This window comes from Castor canadensis, chromosome 14 (assembly GCF_047511655.1).
Source record: "Castor canadensis chromosome 14, mCasCan1.hap1v2, whole genome shotgun sequence".
Taxonomy (NCBI): Eukaryota; Metazoa; Chordata; class Mammalia; order Rodentia; family Castoridae; genus Castor; species Castor canadensis.
Window position 1 is genome coordinate 27,225,448 of NC_133399.1, and position 18,896 is coordinate 27,244,343.

The following is an 18,896-nucleotide window of genomic DNA, read 5'->3' on the forward strand; positions in this document are numbered from 1 at the left end:
TTAGGGTTCCTTTTTCCCCACATCCTCACCAGCACATGTTGGTGGTGGTGTTTTTGATGATGGCTATTCTAACGGGTGAGGTGGAATCTTAATGTGGTTTTGATTTGCATTTCCTTTATGGCCAGAAATGGTGAGCATTTTTTCATGTGTTTTTTGGCCATTTGAATTTCATCTTTTGAGAAAGTTCTGTTTAGTTCAGTTGCCCATTTCTTAAATGGTTCATTGATTTTTAGGAGAGTTTAGTTTCTTAGTTCCCTGTATATTCTGGTTATCAGTCCCTTGTCTGACGTATAGCTGGCAAATATTTATGCCCACTTTGTGGGTGGTCTTTTCAGTAGAACCATTTCTTTTGTTGTACAGAAGCTTTTTAATTTTATGAAGCCCCATTTGTCCATCCTTTCCTCTTAGTTGCTGGGCTGCTGGGGTTCTCTTGAGGAAGTCTTTGCCTATACCTATTTGTTCCAGAGTGTTTCCTGCTCCTTCCTATAGTAACTTCAGAGTTTCAGGTGTGATATTTAGGTCTTTAATCCATTTTGAGATGATACTGGTACAGGGTGATAGACATAGATCTAGTTTCAGTTTCTTGCAGATGGGTAACCACTTTTCCCAGCAGCATTTGTTGAAGAGGCTGTCTTTTCTCCATCATATATTTTTGGCACCTTTGTCAAAAATAGGGTGAGTATAGTTGTGTGGATTCATATCTGGGTCCTCTATTCTGTTCCACTGGTCTTCATGTCTGTTTTTATGCCAGTACCATGCTGTTTTTATTACTATTGCTTTGTAATATAGTTTGAAGTCAGGTATTGTGATACCTCCAGGATTGCTCTTTTTGCCGAGTATTGCCTTGGCTATTCGTGGTCTCTTGTGTTTCCAAATGAACTTCACAGTCGATTTTTCAATCTCTGTCATGAAAGTCATTGGGATTTTGATGGGAATTGCATTAAACATGTAGATTGCTTTCGGCAGTATAGCCATTTTTACTATGTTGATTCTACTGATCCATGAGCACGGGAGATCTTTCCATCTTCTGTAGTCTTCCACGATCTCTTTCTTCAGGAGTTTGTAATTCTCCTTGTAGAGTTCATTCACATCCTTTGTTAAATTTACTCCTAGGTATTTTATTTTTTTTGAGGCTATTGTGAATGGAGTTGTTTCCATATATTCCTTCTCAGTTTGTTTGTTGTTGGTGTATAGAAAAGCTAGTGATTTTTCTAAGTTGATTTTGTATCCTGCCACCTTACTGCAGCTGTTTATGGTGTCTAAGAGTTTTTGTGTAGAGTTTTTTGGATCTTTAAGGTATAGGATCATATCGTCTGCAAATAAGGATATTTTGGCAGTTTCTTTACCTATTTGTATTCCTTTTTTTCTTCTTCTTGCCAATTGCTTTGTCTAGAAATTCCAGTACTATGTTGAGTAGGAGTGGCGATTGTGGGCACCCTTGTCTTGTTCCTGATTTTAGGGGGAATGGTTTCAGTTTTTCACTGTTAAGTATGATGTTGGCTCTAGTTTTGTCATATATAGCCTTTACAATATTGAGGTACATTCCTTCTATTCCTAGTTTTCTTAGAGCTTTTATCATGAAGTGGTGTTGGATCTTGTGGAAGGCTTTTTCTGCATCTATTGAGATGATCAAGTGGTTTTTGTCTTTGTTTCTATTGATGTGCTGTATTACATTTATAGATTTGCTTATGTTGAACCACCCCTGCATCCCTGGGATGAAACAACTTGGTCGTGGAGAATAATCTTTCTGATGTATTGTTGGATTCAGTTTGCCATTATTTTATTGAGGATTTTTTGTGTTGATATTCATTAAGGAAATTTGCCTATAGTTCTCCTTTTTGGAGGTGTTTTTGCCTGGTTTTGGAATAAGTGTAATACTTGCTGCATAAAATGAGTTAGGCAGTGTTCCTTCCCATTTTATTTTGCGGAACAGTTTAAGGAGAGTTGTATTAGTTCTTCTTTAAACATCTGATAGAATTCAGCAGTGAATCCATCAGGTCCTGGACTTTTCTCTTTTGGGAGGCTCTTTATGGCAGTTTCAATTACTTTTTGTGTTATAGATCTATTCAGGTGATTTATATTCTCTTGGTTCAGTTTTGGGTGGTTGTAAGTTTCTAGAAATCTTTCTATTTCTTTGAGATTTTCAAATTTATTAGAGTATAGGCTTTCAAAGTAGTCTTGGATGATTTTCTTTATTTCTGTGATGTTTGTTGCTATCTCTCCTTTTGCATTTCTGATTTTACTGGTTTGGGTTTTTTCTCTCCTCATTTAGTCAGGTTTGCCAGGGGTTTGTCAATCTTATTTATTTTTTCAAAGAACCAGCTTTTTTTTTTTATTCATATGTGCATACAAGGCTTGGGTCATTTCTCCCCCCTGCCCCCACCCCCTCCCTTACCACCCACTCCGCCCCCTCCCTCTCCCCCCTACCCCCTCAATACCCAGCAGAAACTATTAAGAACGAGCTTTTTGTTTCATTGATTCTGTGTATGGTTTTTTTTGTTTCTATTTCATTGATTTCAGCACTTATTTTAATTACTTCTTTCCTTCTGCTTGTTTTGGGATTTGCTTGTTCTTGTTTTTCTAGGAGTTTGAGATGTAGTGTTAGGTCATTGATTTGAGATCTTTCTGTCATTTTAATATATGCATTCATGACTATAAACTTTCCTCTTAGGACTGCCTTTGCTGTGTCCAGTAGGTTCTGGTAGGTCGTGTTCTCATTTTCATTAACTTTCAGGAACCTTTTAATTTCTTCTTTTATTTTATCAGTGACCCATTTGTCATTGAACAATGTGTTGTTCAGTTTCCAATTGTTTGTGATATTTACTGCTGTTTTTGTTGATTTTTAGTTTTAATACATTGTGGTCAGACAGAATGAATGGGATTATTACTATTTTTTTACATTTGCTGAGGCTTGCTTTGTGTCCTAAGATATGATCAATTTTTGAGAAGGTTCTATGGGCTGCTGAGAAGAATGTGTATTGTGCAGAAGTTGGATGAAATATTCTGTAGCTCCATTTGATCTATGGTGTGATCTAGTTCTAGAGTTTCTTTATTAATTTTTTGTTTGGATGATCTATCTATTGGTGATGGGGGGTATTAAGGTCTCCCACTACCACTGTGTTGGAGTTTATATATGTTTTTAGGTCCTTCAGAGTATGATTGATGAAATCGGGTGCGTTGATGTTGGGTGCATATAGGTTGATAATTGTTATTTCCTTTTGGTGTATTTCCCCTTTTCTTAGTATGGAGTGTCCTTCTTTATCTCCTTTGATCAATGTAGGTTTGAAGTCTACTTTGACCGAGATAAGTATTGCTACCTCTGCCTATTTTTGGGGACCATTGGGTTGGTAAATCTTCTTCCAGCCTTTCACTCTCAGCCAGTGCTTATTTCTGTTGATGAGTTGGGTCTCCTGTAGGCAGCAGATTGTTGGATCTTCCTTTTTAATCCAGTTTGCCATTCAGTGTCTTTTGATGGCAGAATTTACTCCATTTACATTCAGTGTTAGTATTGATAAGTAGATGGTGATCCCTGTCATGTAGTTGTCTTTGTTGGTTAAGGGTTTGATTGTGTATAGCTGAATCAGTGTTACTCTTTACTTTCTTGCCTTTTCTTCTGTGATTTGGTATTGCCTGCCCTTTCATCGTTTTGTTTGCTTTCATTATCTATGTGCAGAATTCCTTGGAGAATCTTTTGTAGTGGTGTCTTGGTGGTCATATATTGTTTTAGTTTCTACTTTTCATGGAAGAGTTTTATTGCTCCATCTATTTTGAATGATAGTTTTGCTGGGTAGAGTATCCTAGGATTGAAGTTATTTTCATTCAGTGCTTTGAAGACCTCACTCCATGCTCTTCTTGCTTTTTAAGTTTCTGTTGAGAAGTCTCCTGTGATTTTGATGGGTTTACCTTTGTATGTTATTTGTTTTTTCTCTCTTACAACCTTCAGTATTCTTTCTCTAGTCTCTGTACTTGTTTTAATGATAATATGTCGTGAGGTAGTTCTATTTTGGTCAAGTCTGTTTGGTGTTCTGGAGGCTTCCTGTACCTGAATGGGTATAGTTTTCTCTTGATTTGGGAAATTTTCTGTTATTATTTTGTTGAATATATTATGAATCCCTTTTGCTTGCACCTCTTCTCCTTCTTCAATGCCCATGATTCTGAGATTAGGTCTTTTGATGGAGTCAGTGAGTTCTTGCATTTTCTTTTCACAAGTCTTGAGTTTTTTTAAGCAGTTTGTCAGGTTTTCCTTTAATTGCCATTTCATCCTCAAGGTCTGAGATATTGTCTTCCATTTGTTCTACTCTTCTGGAATGGCCTTCCATTTTGTTTTGTATTTCTGTTTCATTCTTTTTTGATGTTTTCCATATCATGGGTTATTTCCTCTTTAATATTGTCAATTTTTGCCCTTAATTCGTTTATCTCTCTATTTATGGTGGTTTCAGTTTAGTTTGGTGTTTATTTAGGGCTTCTATGATTTCATTGATTTGTTTGTAGGTTTTCTCATATTCTTTGTTTTTGTTGTGTTGGAATTTCTTGCGTGCTTCCTGTATGTTTTGTTGACCATGTCTAGTAACATCTGTATGAAATTCTCATCGCTTACTTGTAGGATTTCTTCTTTTAGGTGTTGTTGTGGGCTTCGTTGGGGTCCTTGATATAGTTTATCTTCGTTTTGTTGGAGTCTGGATCTGTGTATCCGTTTTCTTCATTTTGCTCTAAATCCTGTACTACTTTATTTTTGGGGGGAGAATGGTTTCTCACCCTTTTTCTTATTCCCATATTTCCACTAGGTACCGTTTCTATCCCTGGACTATGTGTAATGTAGTATTAGCTGGGTAACAATATTAAAACTAACAAAACCAAGAGAGAAGGATAAAAAAGAGAAAGAGATGGAACGATAAAAGGAAGAGAGAAGAGAGGAAAAGAGAAAAAAACAAAAAAACCAAAAAATGGGAGAGATGGTCGGTGATCAAACAGCAAACCAGGCAGCAAATCCCTTAAAGAAGGGAAAAATAAAAAAAACAAAAAGGGAAAAAAAAAATCACCAGTTCTGGAACTATAGAATTGTGGTCTTAGTTTTTCTGATGTTACTCCTTTAGCATCCAGTCCTCTCTGTGTGTGTCTCTTAGGCAGGTTTCAAGCTGTCCTGTGATGGGTGGCAGGTGGGTGGGGTCCCATGGGCCTATTGTTGGAGGCCTTTGGTTGAGGCTAACTAGTGGGCCTTTGGAGCATAGGCCTGGCATGCCTGAAGGGCATGGGCCAGCGGAGTGGAGATCCTGTGTGTCTGGATTGCTGGCTTGGTAGGCTTTAGTGGACAGCCCTGGTGGAGATTGTGCAGGCCTTTGCAGACGTAAGGGGAGCAGCCCAGTGGAGATTGTGGAGGCCTGTGCAGGACTGAGGGCATGGCCTGGAGGAGATCGTGAATGTCTGTGGATTGCCAGCTTGGCAGGCCTTGGGGGCATGGCCTGGCAGAGCGGAGTTTGTGCAGGCCTGTGCAGGCCTGGGGGTGCAGCCCAGTGGAGCAGAGATTGTGTGTGTGTGGATCCCCGGCTTTGCAGGATATACATTTCCTTAATCCATTTATTAGTTGTAGAGCATCTGGGGTGTTTCCAATGCTTGGATATTGTGAACAGTGCTGTAGTAAGCACGGGAGTCAAGTGTCTTTATTGTATCCTGACTTACATTCTGCTACCAGGAAATTTTAAATTTCCTCTCTGTATCTTCAGTGACCCACTGATCATTCAAAAATGCATTGTTCATCTCCATATGTTGAAATATTTTCCATAGCTTCTCTTGTTATTGATTTTTCATTTCTCACTGTGGTATGATAAAATGCAGGATGTTATTCAATGTAAGACTTGCTTTATATCCTAAAATATCTATCTTGGAGAAAATTCCAGGATACTGAGAAGAATGTGTGTTCTGTAGCTATTGTATTATACCCATTTGATCTATTATGTTAAATCTGAAATCCTTATTGATATTTTGTCTGGATGACCTTTTGATGAGTGTGGGGTAATAAAGTCACCTACTATTACTGTGCTGTGGTTTATCTGAGCTTTTCTGTGATCAGATCATGAGGGCTATGACCTAATCAATGGATAAATCTGTTAGTGGATTCATAATTGGACCATTGGGAGGTGTTGGAAACTGTGGGAGATGATTGGAAGAAGTGGGTCTCTGGGGTGTGTGCTTTGAAGAGCATATCTTGTCCCCACCCTCTTACTTTGTTTGTCTGATTTGCATCCCAGCTGCATGAGGTAAGCATTCACTTGTGCCATATGCTCTCTGCCATGATGTTTTTGCCTCACCTTAGGCTGAAAGTGGACCAAGCAACAGTGGACCAAACCTTCTGAAACTATGAGCCAAAATAAATCTTTTTCCCTTTAAATAAGTTGTTTTTCCCTTTAAGCTGTATGTCACAGTGATGGAACACTGACTAGCACACCAAGCACCATTGTTACATCACACACCTTTTCCTTAGAAATGCAGGGCTGCTCCACAGATGAGCTGCCTACTTGAACTTCTTCTCCTGAAGTGACCTAGATTCTGGCAGAAAGCAACCTCCAGATCTCAGCAGCAACTAGAAATATCTTAAATTGCTGGTGAGGATACCAAATGGTATAGTCTCTTGGAAAAACATATTGATTGTCTCATATAGGGTTAAACATATATCCATCATATGATATTACCCACCTAGGTTTATACACAAAAAAATGAAAATTTAGGTTCACATAAAAATCTGTGCATGAGCACTATTCATAACATCTGAAAGGAGAAAGCTTGAATGGATGTATAAAATGTGTTATAACCATACAATGGAATATTATTCACCCTTGAAAAGGAAGGAAATTATGACACACGCTGAGACATGGATGAGCCTTGAAGACCTGATGGTAAGTAAAATAAGCCAGTCACTATGTATGGTTCTTTTTAAATGAAGTTCCTAGAGTAGTCAAATAGAAGCAGAAAGGAAAATGTTGGGTACCTGGTGTTGGAGGTAGGAAGGATGGAAACAATGTGTAATGGATCCAGAGTTTCAGTTTGCTTGTTTTGGCAGTACTAGAGTTTGAGCTTGGCCTTGTGCTTACTAGGCAACCGCTTTACTGAGTCACACTGACAGCACCTTGGAGAGGGGCCAGTTTGGGATGAAGAAAAAGTTCTTGAGATTCACGTAGGTGATGGTTGCACAACAACGTGAATGTGGTTATTGCTACATAGTTGTACACTTGAACATGGTTTAAAATAGTAAATTTTATGTTATATATATTTCAGTCACTCAAGCCCCATGTATGAATGTTTGTGGCAGTTTTATTCATAAAAAAACAAATCAACTGTACATCAACTGATGGAAAATTTTATATAATAGAATACTACACACCATCAAAACGAGCAGACTATTGACACTCTTCAACATGAATCTCAAGTGCATTTTGCTAGTGAAAGGAGACAGAATTAACCTACATACTGTATGATAAGACATTTTCAACAAAAACCACAGGGAAATTTTTCAATGATTCATGATGAGGGGAAAGTTTGAGAAAGTGGCAGTGCTAGGGAATTTTACTGAAGGAAGAGAACTATTTTGTACTTTTATTGTGGTAGTGGTTATATGACATGATGCAATTGTTAAGAATGAAACATCTGTTTATTCCAAAAGTGAATTACTGTTCTTAAATTTGAAAAGACTGCACACCTGTAGACCCAGCTACTCAGGAGGCTGAGGCAGGAGGATCACTTGAGCCCAGGAGTTCCTCTGTCTCAAAAAAAATTAGATAAAAATTTGGATGTGTAAAAATTGGCATCTGTAGGCTTTTGAACTAATGCTGTCAGCCTTCAGTGAAGAAACAAACCACTTAGTGATCAATGCACAGAGGCTCCTGTGGTTCCTTTATAAGTCAGCCTTTATTTCACAGCATACCAAGAGAGAGTCCGTGAGTAAAGACTTAAATTGCTAAAAAGTGGAAGAAATTTGGGAAAAATTAGGAAAATATTTTTATACTTTAGAGTTGGTAAGACCTTTAAAAGCCAAGTAGGAAATCCAGAAATCAATTTCTTTCCTTAATTTTTTTTGTGGTAGTGGGGCTTAAACTCATAGCCTCCTGCTTGCTTTGCAATCACTCTACACCTTTGAGCTGAGAGTCCACCTCCCTTTTTACTTATTTACTAATTTACTTATTTCTCAGATAGGGTGTTGCTTTAGTCCAGGGCCATCCTGGACATTATTGATCCTCCTACCTATGTCTCTCATGTAGTTGGAGTTGCAGGCATACAGCATCATGCCCAGCTTCTTTCTTTCTTTCTTTTAAGTTTTGATACTATATCCCAAGCTGGTCTTGAACTTGCAGTCCTTGTGTCTCAGCCTCCCAAGGGCTGAGATTACAGATTACTGCACCATAACTGGATTCAATTTCTTAAAGTACAGATTCATTGGTGTCATAAAATATTTTATATAGATATGATATCATAAACCAAGTTAAAGGACAACAGTTATTTTTGGCAGCTCAACAGTTGCATAAACATTGGATAATGTTTTCAAAAACTTAATAAAATGTCTTCATAAGCTAGGTTCAAAAAGCCACTTCATGCTGGCCATAGTGGCACAGGCCTGTAATCCCAGCATTCAGGAGTTTGAGGGAGGAGTATTGTGAGTGCCAGGCCAGCCTGGGTGACATATTAAGAGTCTTTAACCTCCATCTCCCCTTTTAACTTGGTAAAGACTACAACCTACAGTGAATGGCTCACAGGAAACCTTGGTGATCATTACTGACCAAGACAAGAATGCTTGATTTCTTCCTGACTTATAATTTAGGAAGCCCTGCACAAACAAGAAGAAAAACAAATGAGTTATAAATATTAGAACAAGAAAACTGCAGAAAATATTAAAGTCCAAACTAGAGTTTAGCAAGGTTTCCAGGTAAAAGACCTAATTAGTTATCAGTGGTATCCCTTTAGTGGAGCAGCAATCAATAAAACAAAGACAGGAAAAATTAAAGGCCCTAAGAAGGACTGAGTGAATTTTAGAGTTGTAAGTATGGGTATCTTGGGTACAGGGCTGTAGCTGTGTGGGTAAGGACAGGCATGAATGCAATTGAGCATATCCTATTCCTTTGCCCAGGATAACGTGCGTGGGAGACCCTAACCTCAGCCTCACCCCCTAGGAATTGTCTTTTTCTTTTTTTTATGTTTCTTTTTTATTGTAATTTTTATTAGGATATATTCATTATGGGGGTGATTCATAATGACAATTCCGATTAGTCTTATATTGTACATTATTTATATTACCCTTATCGTCTCTTCCCTTCAGCCCCTCTCCCAGTCCACCTAAAGCAATTGCAAGAGGTTTTTTAGTTGTGTTTTATATAGGTATATGAAGTTCATCAACCATATACCGTCACCTTAATCTCCTTCATTCACCCTCCCGCTTCAACTAGTACCCCTCCCCCACACACTATGCCTATTTTACAGTCGTGGTTTTTGTTAATATTTAATTGACATTCAAAGGGAAGACTCAGTGTATACCATCTGTGGGTGTGCTTTACTTTGTTTGGTCTGTTCCAATATTCTCCCTTACCTCTTTACCTTCCTCCTCCCCACCGTTATTCAACAGTTTCAATATACATCCTTATGTCCTCTACTTTTGCATCTTATGGTATGCGCTATTACTGATGCTCTAACATTCTCTTTTCCTTTCCCTCTTTCTCGGAGTTCCATAGATTAGTTCCATTATTACAAACATGTTCTACAACTGAATTTGTATAGGTTCATGCTTGTTTTTGTGTATATGTTTATGTTTGGATACATGGTGTATTCCCAGAACATTTGCAACCAAACCATGTGGCTGGACCAGGTCCCACCCTTATCAACCGTACTTTATTTTTTTTTTCATTTTTCTTTTATTATTCATATGTGCATACAAGGCTTGGTTCATTTCTCCCCCCTGCCCCCACCCCCTCCCTTACCACCCGCTCCGCCCCCTCCCTCTCCCCCCCTCAATACCCAGCAGAAACTATTTTGCCCTTATTTCTAATTTTGTTGTAGAGAGAGTATAAGCAATAATAGGAAGGAACTCAACCGTCCTTTAAAGCATTAAAAAGATCCATGTTCCTAGGCTAAGTTTCGCCTTAGCCCGCTGCAGCCTTGCCCAAGGTTCTGTTGCTTCTCTGGTCACCAGCAAGCAACCTCTTGGAAATTAGCGTCTCCCTTTGGTTGGTGGATCTACCGCGCCCTTCCCGCTCTGCCCCGCCCCCTACCCCGTCCCTCCCTGCTGTGCCAATCCCAAACCCCAGCTCCTGAAGCCCCGCCCCTCACGCCCTTCGCGGTGCAGAAACCGGAAGCGAGGACGCGCGTCTGCGCATGCGCTAATCCCCGCCCTATCACCTTGCGTCTGCGTCCGCCATATCGGACCTCCTTGCACCTCCGCCGGGTTTGCCTTAGTTTATAGTCTACCAGGTCTCGCCTGGCCTCATTCTGGTGTAGACCACTGGAGTCAGAGGTCTCGGCCTGGGCATCGGCGGCCATAGGTTAAGCACTAGCGCCCGCTCCCGGGCCTGCGTCACCTGCGGTGTTTGCTCGAGCAGCTCCGGTTACCGCATCGCGGACGCTGGGCTGGGGGTGGTTGTCACGCAGGCTGGGTGGGACAGTCACTGTCGTAGTTAATTTGTTTCCCAATGCGTCCTTTGCTCTCTTTCTAGAAAGGGAAGGCATCGCTGCCATTCGGGGGACGGGGACAAACAAGAGCCTCCGCGTCGCTCTCTGCGCTGGTCTGCGGATTTCAGCGTGTCGGGTGAGCTCGGTCCCCGCCTCTCCCCTCCAGCATTGGCTAGCATTGAATCTTTGAACTGTACTGTGTCCACGGGCATCAGTTAGATGGATTATGTTCAGATACATTAACAGTGAGATGGTTTTTAAAAACTATTTGTCACCGGTGGCCACGCATGTAATGCTAGCTCCTGGGGTGGCTGAGATCAAGAGGATCGAGGTCAGCCTGGGCAAATAGTTCCTGAGACCCCCCCATCTCTAGAATAAAAAGAGAAAAATGTACTGGAGGTGTGGCTCAAGTAGTAGAGCGCCTGCTTTGCAAGTGCGAAGCCCTGACTTCAAACCCCGTTCACACATATACACACACACACCCACACACCCACGCCAAACAAGAAAACAACCACCACTTTGTTAATTCTCTTCTTGTCAAATGCATTTTATTAATAAAATGATACATTTTAGTCATTTGCCTATAGAGTCTTAAATTTCACACTGTAAAGTTGCCAGTTTTATTTTTTCCCTTTTTATCTCTTGCACTTCCCATTTTTGTTTTTTAAATTCCTTTGCTGCACTCTCCAGGACTCCTAGTTGCATGGGACAGTAAGTAGCATTAGAATTTGCATCCGTGCCTTGTTCCTGCTCTCGGAAAGACCTAATCTACAATTTCACGGTTATGTAGGCTGTTTGCTGTAGGTGTTTACATCTTTTTCCAAGTGTGACCTTTTCCCTTCTAGTTATTCTAGTGGGCTAGATGGTAATGAGCCCACTAGAGTTGGTTATGAATATTGAAATAGATTAGTCACTTTTTTGTGTGTCTAAAGGGATGGGCCATATAATCTTTTCTCTATTAATGTTGGGACTTTATTAAAAATGATTCGTTTATTTGTTTTTGGCGGTACTGTGATTTGGTCTCAAGGCCTTGCGCCTGTGTCAGGTGCTCTACCACTTGAGCCACGTCCCCAGCCCATTTTGCTTTGGTTATTTTTAATATTCACTCTAGCTTTATGCACAGGCCAGCCTGGACTGGGATACTCCTATTTGTGCTTCCCTGTGTAGATGAGATGACAGGGGTGCTACACCACTAGCCCAGCCGTTGACTGAGATGGGTTCATGTGAAATTTTTGCTCCACCTGGCCGCAAACCTTGATCCTCTCTGAAGCTCTGCTTTCTAAGTAGCTAGAATCACAGGCTTCAGCCACTGTGCCTAGGTCAATGATTCAGTTTTTAACAATACTTAATTTTGGGAGTGAAATAAACTTGGTTTGTGATTTATTTTCATTTTTCACTTCTCCACAGTATCAATTTTTGAAGTTGTTTATACATTTATTCATATGTGTATACATTTTTTAGGCCATGCCTCCCACCTGCCATCCTCAACTCCCCCTCCGCTGCCACCTGCCCTTGCTTACAGGCAGAACCGGTTCTGCCTTCTTCTCCAATTTTGTTGAAGAAAAAACATAAGAGATAATAAGAAAGACATAGCATTTTTGCTACCTTGAGATAAAGATAGCTATACAGAGTGATTCCTAGCGTTGCTTCCATGTACTTGTGTATTACAACTCAAATTGGTTCAACTCTACTTGAACTCTTCACTACTTCCTGGTCACTTTCCCATAGTGGCCTCTGTCAGTTTAAGATTACTTTATTTGCTCCTCTACTATGGGCACATCAAACACTTTCAAGTTTTAGGTTTCCTTCCCTTTCCCTATTCCTCCTGTACGCGTTCTCCCCTTAGTGTGTGACCCATGTCCAATATCATTGTGTTTGTTTTAGATCTATAACCCACATATGAGGAAAGCATATGATTTTTGGTCTTCTGAGCCTGGCTAACTTGGCTTAAGATGATGTTCTCCAGTTCCATCCATTTACCTGCGAATGACAAAATTTCATTTTTCATTGTGGCTGAATAAAATTCCATTGTGTATAAATACCACATTTTCTTAATCCTTTCGTGGGGCATCTTGGCTGTTTCCATAACTTGGATATTGTGAACAGTGCTGCAATAAACATGGGTGTGCAGGTGCCTATGGAGTTACCTGAGTCTCATTCCTTTGGGTATATCCCTAGGAGGGGGATTACTGGATCATATGGCAGATCTATGTTTAGTTTTTTAAGAAGCCTCCATATTGTTTTCCAGAGTGGTTGTTGTAGCTTACATTCCCACCAGCAGTATATGAGGGTTCCTGTTTCTCTAAAACCTCGCCAACATCTGTTGTTAGTGTTTTTGATGACAGCTATTCTAACGGGTGAGATGAAAACTTAGTGTGGTTTTAGTTTGCATTTCCTTTATGATCAGGGATGGTGAGCATTTTTTCATGTGTTTTTTGGCTATTTGGATTTCTTCCTTTGAAAAAGTTGTTTAGTTCAGTTGCCCACTTCCTTTGGTTCATTGATTTTGGGGGAGAATTTAGTTTTTTGAGTTCCCTGAATATTCTGGTTTTTAGTCCTTTATCTGATGTATAGCTGGAAATATTTTCTCCCACTCTGTGGGTGGTCTCTTCAGTTTAGAACCATTTCTTTTGATGAGCAGAAGCCTTTTAATTTCATGTAGTCCCACTTGTCCATCCTTTCTCTTAGTTGCTGAGCTGCTAGAGTTCTACTGAGGAATTCTTTGCCTATACCTGTTGTTTCCAGAGTATTCCCTGCTCTTCCCTGTATTAACTTCGGAGTTTCTGGTCTGATATTAAGGTCCTTAATCCACTTTGAGTTGATACTAGTAGAGGGTGATAGGCATGGATCTAGTTTCAGTTTTCTGTAGGCAGATAACCACTTTTTCCAGCAATATTTGTTGAAGAGGCTATTATTTATTGTATGTTTTTGGCTCATTTGTCAAAATAAGGTAGGCATAGCTGTGTGGATTCATATCTAGGTCCTCTATTCTGTTCCACTGGTCTTCATGTCTGTTTTTGTGCCAGTACCATGCTGTTTTTATTGCTACTGCTTTGTAATATAGTTTGAAGTCAGGTATTGTGATACCTCCAGCATTTCTGTTTTGCTGAGCATTGCCTTGGCTATTTGTGGTCTCTTGTGTTTTCAAATAAACTGTAGGGCAGATTTTTCAATCTCTGTGATGAATATCCTTGAGATTTTGATGGGAATTGCATTAAACATGTAGATTGCTTTTGGTAGTATAACCATTTTTACTATGTTGATTCTACCAATCCATGAGCATGGGAGATCTTTACACCTTCTGTAGTCTTCCTCAATCTCTTTCTTTAGAGGTTTGTAGTTCTCCTTGTAGAGGTCATTCACATCCCTTTTTTAGGTTTACTCCTAGGTATTTGATTTTTTTTGATGTTATTGTAAATGGAATTGTCTTTCAGTATTCTTTCTAATTTGTTCATTGTTAGTGTATAGAAAAGCTAGTGATTTTTGTAAGTTGATTTTGTATTCTGCCACATTGCTAAAGCTGTGTATGGTGTCTAGGAGTTTTTGGGTAGAGTTTTTTGGGTCTTTGAGGTATAGGGTCATGTCGTCTGCAAATAGGGATGTGTTGACAGTTTCTTTACCTGTTTGTATTCCTTTTACTTCTTGTCTTATTGCTCTGGCCAGGAGTAATAAGAGTAGGTGTGGGAAGAGTGGGCACCCTTGCCTTGTTCCTGACTTTATGGGAAATGCTTTCAGTTTTTCTCCATTCAGTATGATGTTGGCTGTAGGTTTGTCATTTATAGCCTTTATAATTCAACAGTACCAGTTTTTAATATTGCTTTGCATTTATATGTATGAAATCTTGCATGTATCTGTAGCCATATATCTCTCTGTTTTTTAGCCATACTCTTCTGAACTTGGAAATACCCAGAAAAAGTTACTTCCTATGTTGGAATTATGAATTCCTACCTTATTTGGTGAACTTGCTGACAAACAGTTTGCAACTTGTTTCTTTCTTTCTTTTTTCTTTGTGGAGATGTTTTACCTATGGAATTGTTTTCTTTCTTTTTTTTGTGACAAGGTCTCACTATGTAGCCCAGACTGTCTTGAACTCGTGATCTTCCTGCCTCTGCATACTGGGATTACAGACGTGCACCACAATACCTGACATGATTCATTCTTATTCATAAGGTTTTTGTCTGTGCTGTGTTGCTCTTAAGATTGCTGAGTTTAAGCAGGATGTACGTATGTACATATGTACATTTTTAGCCCATGTGATTCTGTTAGTTTATAAATGTTATCAATTTTGTTCTTTTTTTCCCTCTTTTTTTGGTGGTACTAGGATTTGAACCATGACTTCAGCCCTTTTTGCTTTAGTTTTTTTTCCAGATAGGATCTTGCTTTTTACCTGGGCAGCCCTCCTATGTATAGCTTGGATTACAGGTATGAACCACCATACCCAGTGTATTTGTTGATATGGATCTCTCTGACTCTCTCCTCCTGAGTAGCTAGGGTCATAGGCATGAGCCACAGTGCTTGGCCTCTATTTTGCTTTTATCTTTCTAAACCTTATGTTGTTCTTTTTTCCAATGTCATAAATCAATGGTTAGCCTGTTCAGACTGATTTTTTTAACGTTTTGCTTTTACATGTAGATGGTGATAGTAAATACACAGACATGTACACACAAACATGCAGTTACATTACTAAACCAGGTGTAGGTTTTCAGCTGAAATTTTGTCAGAAACAGTTAACTTTCTTCTGTTCTGCTGCATAACCAGTCCTGACTCATTAAAGATAAATGTGTATCTCTTCATCCCTACAACACATGCCTCATTTTTATAAAGCACATACCACCACCCAATGTATTTTGTTTATTACTGTCTTCCCTCCAAAGACTGTAACATCTTTGTGCTTCAGGGTATTCCTATTTTTTTAAATATAAAATGTGGGATTTATTAGAAAGGGAAGGCTACAGCTAGAGAAGTACAGCAGTCCCGGAAGCTGGTAGCTCCTATTTTTTTTTTCAATGCTTTATTCCCCTTGATAGCATGTGGTTAACTGATTCCAAGATTCCTTACCTCTAAACTGGTTGTATTTTTTCTTGTTGTTTCTTTTAAACTGCTTGTAATAATATCTGATTGCATGATCTAAGTATAGACATCTTTTTGTTAAATCAGGGTGGCTCAAATGGAATACATTATTATTTATATAATAAAATTTTTTTTTCCTTTGCAGTATTGGGGTTTGAACTCAGGACCTCACACATGCTAGACAGTTGCCATACCACCTGAGCCACACCTTAGCTGCCTTCTTTTACATTTTTTCTGGTGCTAGGTATCAAACCCAGAGTGTTGAGCATGCTAAACAAGTGCTTTCCCACTGTGCTATACCCTTAGCCATAAAGATTTGTATGGACTTTTGAACATGTCACTTGTTACAGCAAAGTGGAAGGAAGTGTTGAATTTTTGTTTGAGCTGTGTGAGAAAGCACTGCAGATATCACTGTTGGGGATGGTGTGTGTCAGGTATTCTTTGGCTATTAGTGCTATAGAGGTGAAATAGCACGTGAGTTGTAGCAAAGCAGGCTTCTTTGCCTCCTGCATATGGAATTCAGTGGGTTGATGTTCTTTCTCCAAAACTCAGATTGGGGGTGAACCCTGCAGCTCATGGTCAAAGACTGAGCAGTAATGCCAGTTAGCTTTCCAAGGGATGCAGAATAAGAAATATTGAGAGTGGAGCCCTCACAAGCCTCGAGTCTAAGTAAATCAGTGCTTTCCTGGGTTTGAAACATGGAATATTGCAGTAAAAAAAAAAAAAGAAGAAACATGGAATGTGTATTCTTGTGGGTGAAGGCACTGTTTAATACATTTTATGCTTTTTGATACAACAGGCAAATTGATAGGCAGTTTTTAGACTTCAGTTAACTCACAAAATGTCACTCAACTTCTTCTGTACGTAAACAAGGAGCAGAGAGCACTGTTTTCTAGCTCTAGGAAGAGATAAGGTTCTGTCTTTGTGTAAGACCAGGGTATGTTTGGTTGTCTGTCTGTCTGTCTGTCTCTTTCTCTCTCTCTGTTTTGAGGGGAGTCATCAGTCACAGTTGATATGCTGCATCCTCTAGGCTCATGACTGGAGAATCGTGGGGATGTCAGGATGCTAATGTCAGCTTGTGCCTTACTTGTCACTTCTCAGTATCCTGCTTATTTTCCTGAAGGGGACGCACAGGAAGAAAAAAATGGCTGCTGGATTAAAGAGAAATATGATTCAGGTGAGTAGAAGGTACCAATGTTCCCAAAGAGCATTTCCATTCTACTGGGTTTCCCTCTTGCTGATTGAGAGCACAGTTTAGCAATCTGTTTCTATCTGGGATAACAGTGCAAGTATTTTAGGCTTTGTAGGCCTCCCAAGTTCCTACTGCAAGGAAACTGCCATTTTAGTAAAAAGCAGCTATAGAGAGAATATAAACAAATGTTTTATTGTGTTTCAATAGGTCACTAGTGGCCAGTAATTAATCAATCATGCCAGCTAGTGAGCCTCCATAAGAACCCAAAAGGAGTGGGGTCTAGGAGCTAGGTTAGCTGAACATGTGGAGTGTGGTGACCACGCAGTGCAAAGTGTACCTGGTCCTACTCATTTCTTTATCTGGCTGCTCACCTGTATGTATGAGGAATTAAGAATGAAGGAGAAGTATTTTCTTGAGATTTAGCACATTCACCTAAAGAGAGGGTTGTGGAGCCCCTGCTTTGTAGCTGGTTTGTCAGAAGTGCAGGTGATGACCTACTGTTTGCAGCTGGCCTCTGAGGTAGGGAGCAGTTTCATGGACTGAGCCCTCAACCTGTGGGATCAAGTGGATAGCGTCAGGATCGAGTAGGACACCCAGCTGGTGTGCACTGTGGAGCTGCTCGGTGTGGGGGAGAATTCTCCTCACAGCTGCTATCAGAAGTGTTTTGTGCAGCATCTGAGGGATTGTGTGGACAGCAGGAGGAAACACTGGTTTTCTCCTGTCGATGTGATGAGCTGTGGAGAGAGGAACTTCTTGTTAGTGTAAGCGTATGAGGCAGGGTTTGTCCGTCAGGAAGCATGTCTGGGTAGAAATGGAGAGCGGTCTGCCCGCTGAGCCCTACAGCAGACACGGGGAGGTCACAGCATCCTCTCAGCTTCCTCAGACTTGACCCGTGTTGTCTGCCGCATCCCCACTCTTGCACACTGCCGGGGTTACTGCCTTTCTTAACGCAAGTTTTGGGTGTCTTAGGACTCAGTGACCTTTGAGGATGTGGCTGTGGAGTTTACCCAGGAGGAGTGGGCTTTGCTGGATCCTTTCCAGAAGGCACTCTACAGAGACGTGATGCTGGAGACAGTCTGGAATCTGGCCGCAGTAGGTAAGAATGGCAACATTCTTTCATGGCCTGACTTAGAAAACAATTTATCCTCTAGTTGACATTGCTCTAGAATTTGGGCTAAGGAGTGGTGTGTTAGTGTTCCATCATTGCTGTGACAAAATACCTGAGAAAATCAACTTAACGAGGAGAGATTTATTTTGACTCCCCGTTTCAGAGGTATCAGTCCATGGTTGTTTGGCTCCATTGTTTGTGGGCCTGTGGTGAGGCAGAACATCATGATGGTGAACACAGGTCAGAGCAGATCTTTTCACCTTGTGGCAGCCAGGGAGCAGAGAAAGGGACCAGAGAAAGTGGGGGTGTCCCCACTGACTTCCTTCCTCTCCACTCCGCCGCTCCTGTGATGGTTTCTATTGTCATATTATGAATCCATCAATGGATTAATGTGTTGATGAAGTTAGAGCCTCTTGATTCAATCACTGCCCCAAAGCTCCACCTCTGAAAACTGGTACTTTGAGAACGAAACCTTCAACACATTACTTCTTGGGAGATACTGCGAATCCAAGCCCTAATGGGTGTAAGACATGGGTCATCATTGACCCCCGAGGTGCTTGCACCATAGAAGCTTCATGATCAAAGTAAACACTGGTGCACTGAACTGCCTTCTTGTTTTTCTTGTTGTCGAAAGCCTTGAGGCGTGCTAAGTGTGACAATGTGGGCAGTCAGGGTTTGCGTTGGGGCACAGGAAGGTGGTTTGTGCCTTGAAGGGTTTTACTGCTGTGAATGCCCTCTACCCACAGACCACCAGGAACACATCTCACGCTAAACAAGTTGGGCGTGTATCGCAGTGCAGCATGGGAGAGCATATCCCATCGGGAGGCCTGAGCATCTTAGGAAGAGGGTGTTCGGATCCTGTTACAGGATGATTTGGGGATG

At 40.4% G+C, this 18,896-nt stretch overlaps 1 protein-coding gene across 16 annotated transcripts in view; it reads left to right on the plus strand.

Annotated features, from left to right (window-relative positions):
- Window positions 1–18,896, plus strand: part of LOC109687759 (uncharacterized) — a 54,902-nt gene that overhangs the window by 29,702 nt on the left and 6,304 nt on the right. For 2 of the 16 annotated variants that reach the window (XM_074054149.1, XM_074054150.1), the window contains exons 4-6: window positions 10,689–10,780; window positions 16,816–16,891; window positions 17,876–18,002. The exons of 1 other annotated variant lie outside the window; for it this stretch is intronic. In XM_074054149.1, the coding sequence (XP_073910250.1) occupies window positions 10,689–10,780; window positions 16,816–16,891; window positions 17,876–18,002 (295 nt within the window). Of the gene's footprint in view, window positions 1–10,337; window positions 10,518–10,654; window positions 10,781–16,744; window positions 16,892–17,875; window positions 18,003–18,896 lie in introns of those variants that run through there. 13 more of the 16 variants (XM_074054151.1, XM_074054152.1, XM_074054155.1 and 10 more) reach the window with 13 other exon arrangements.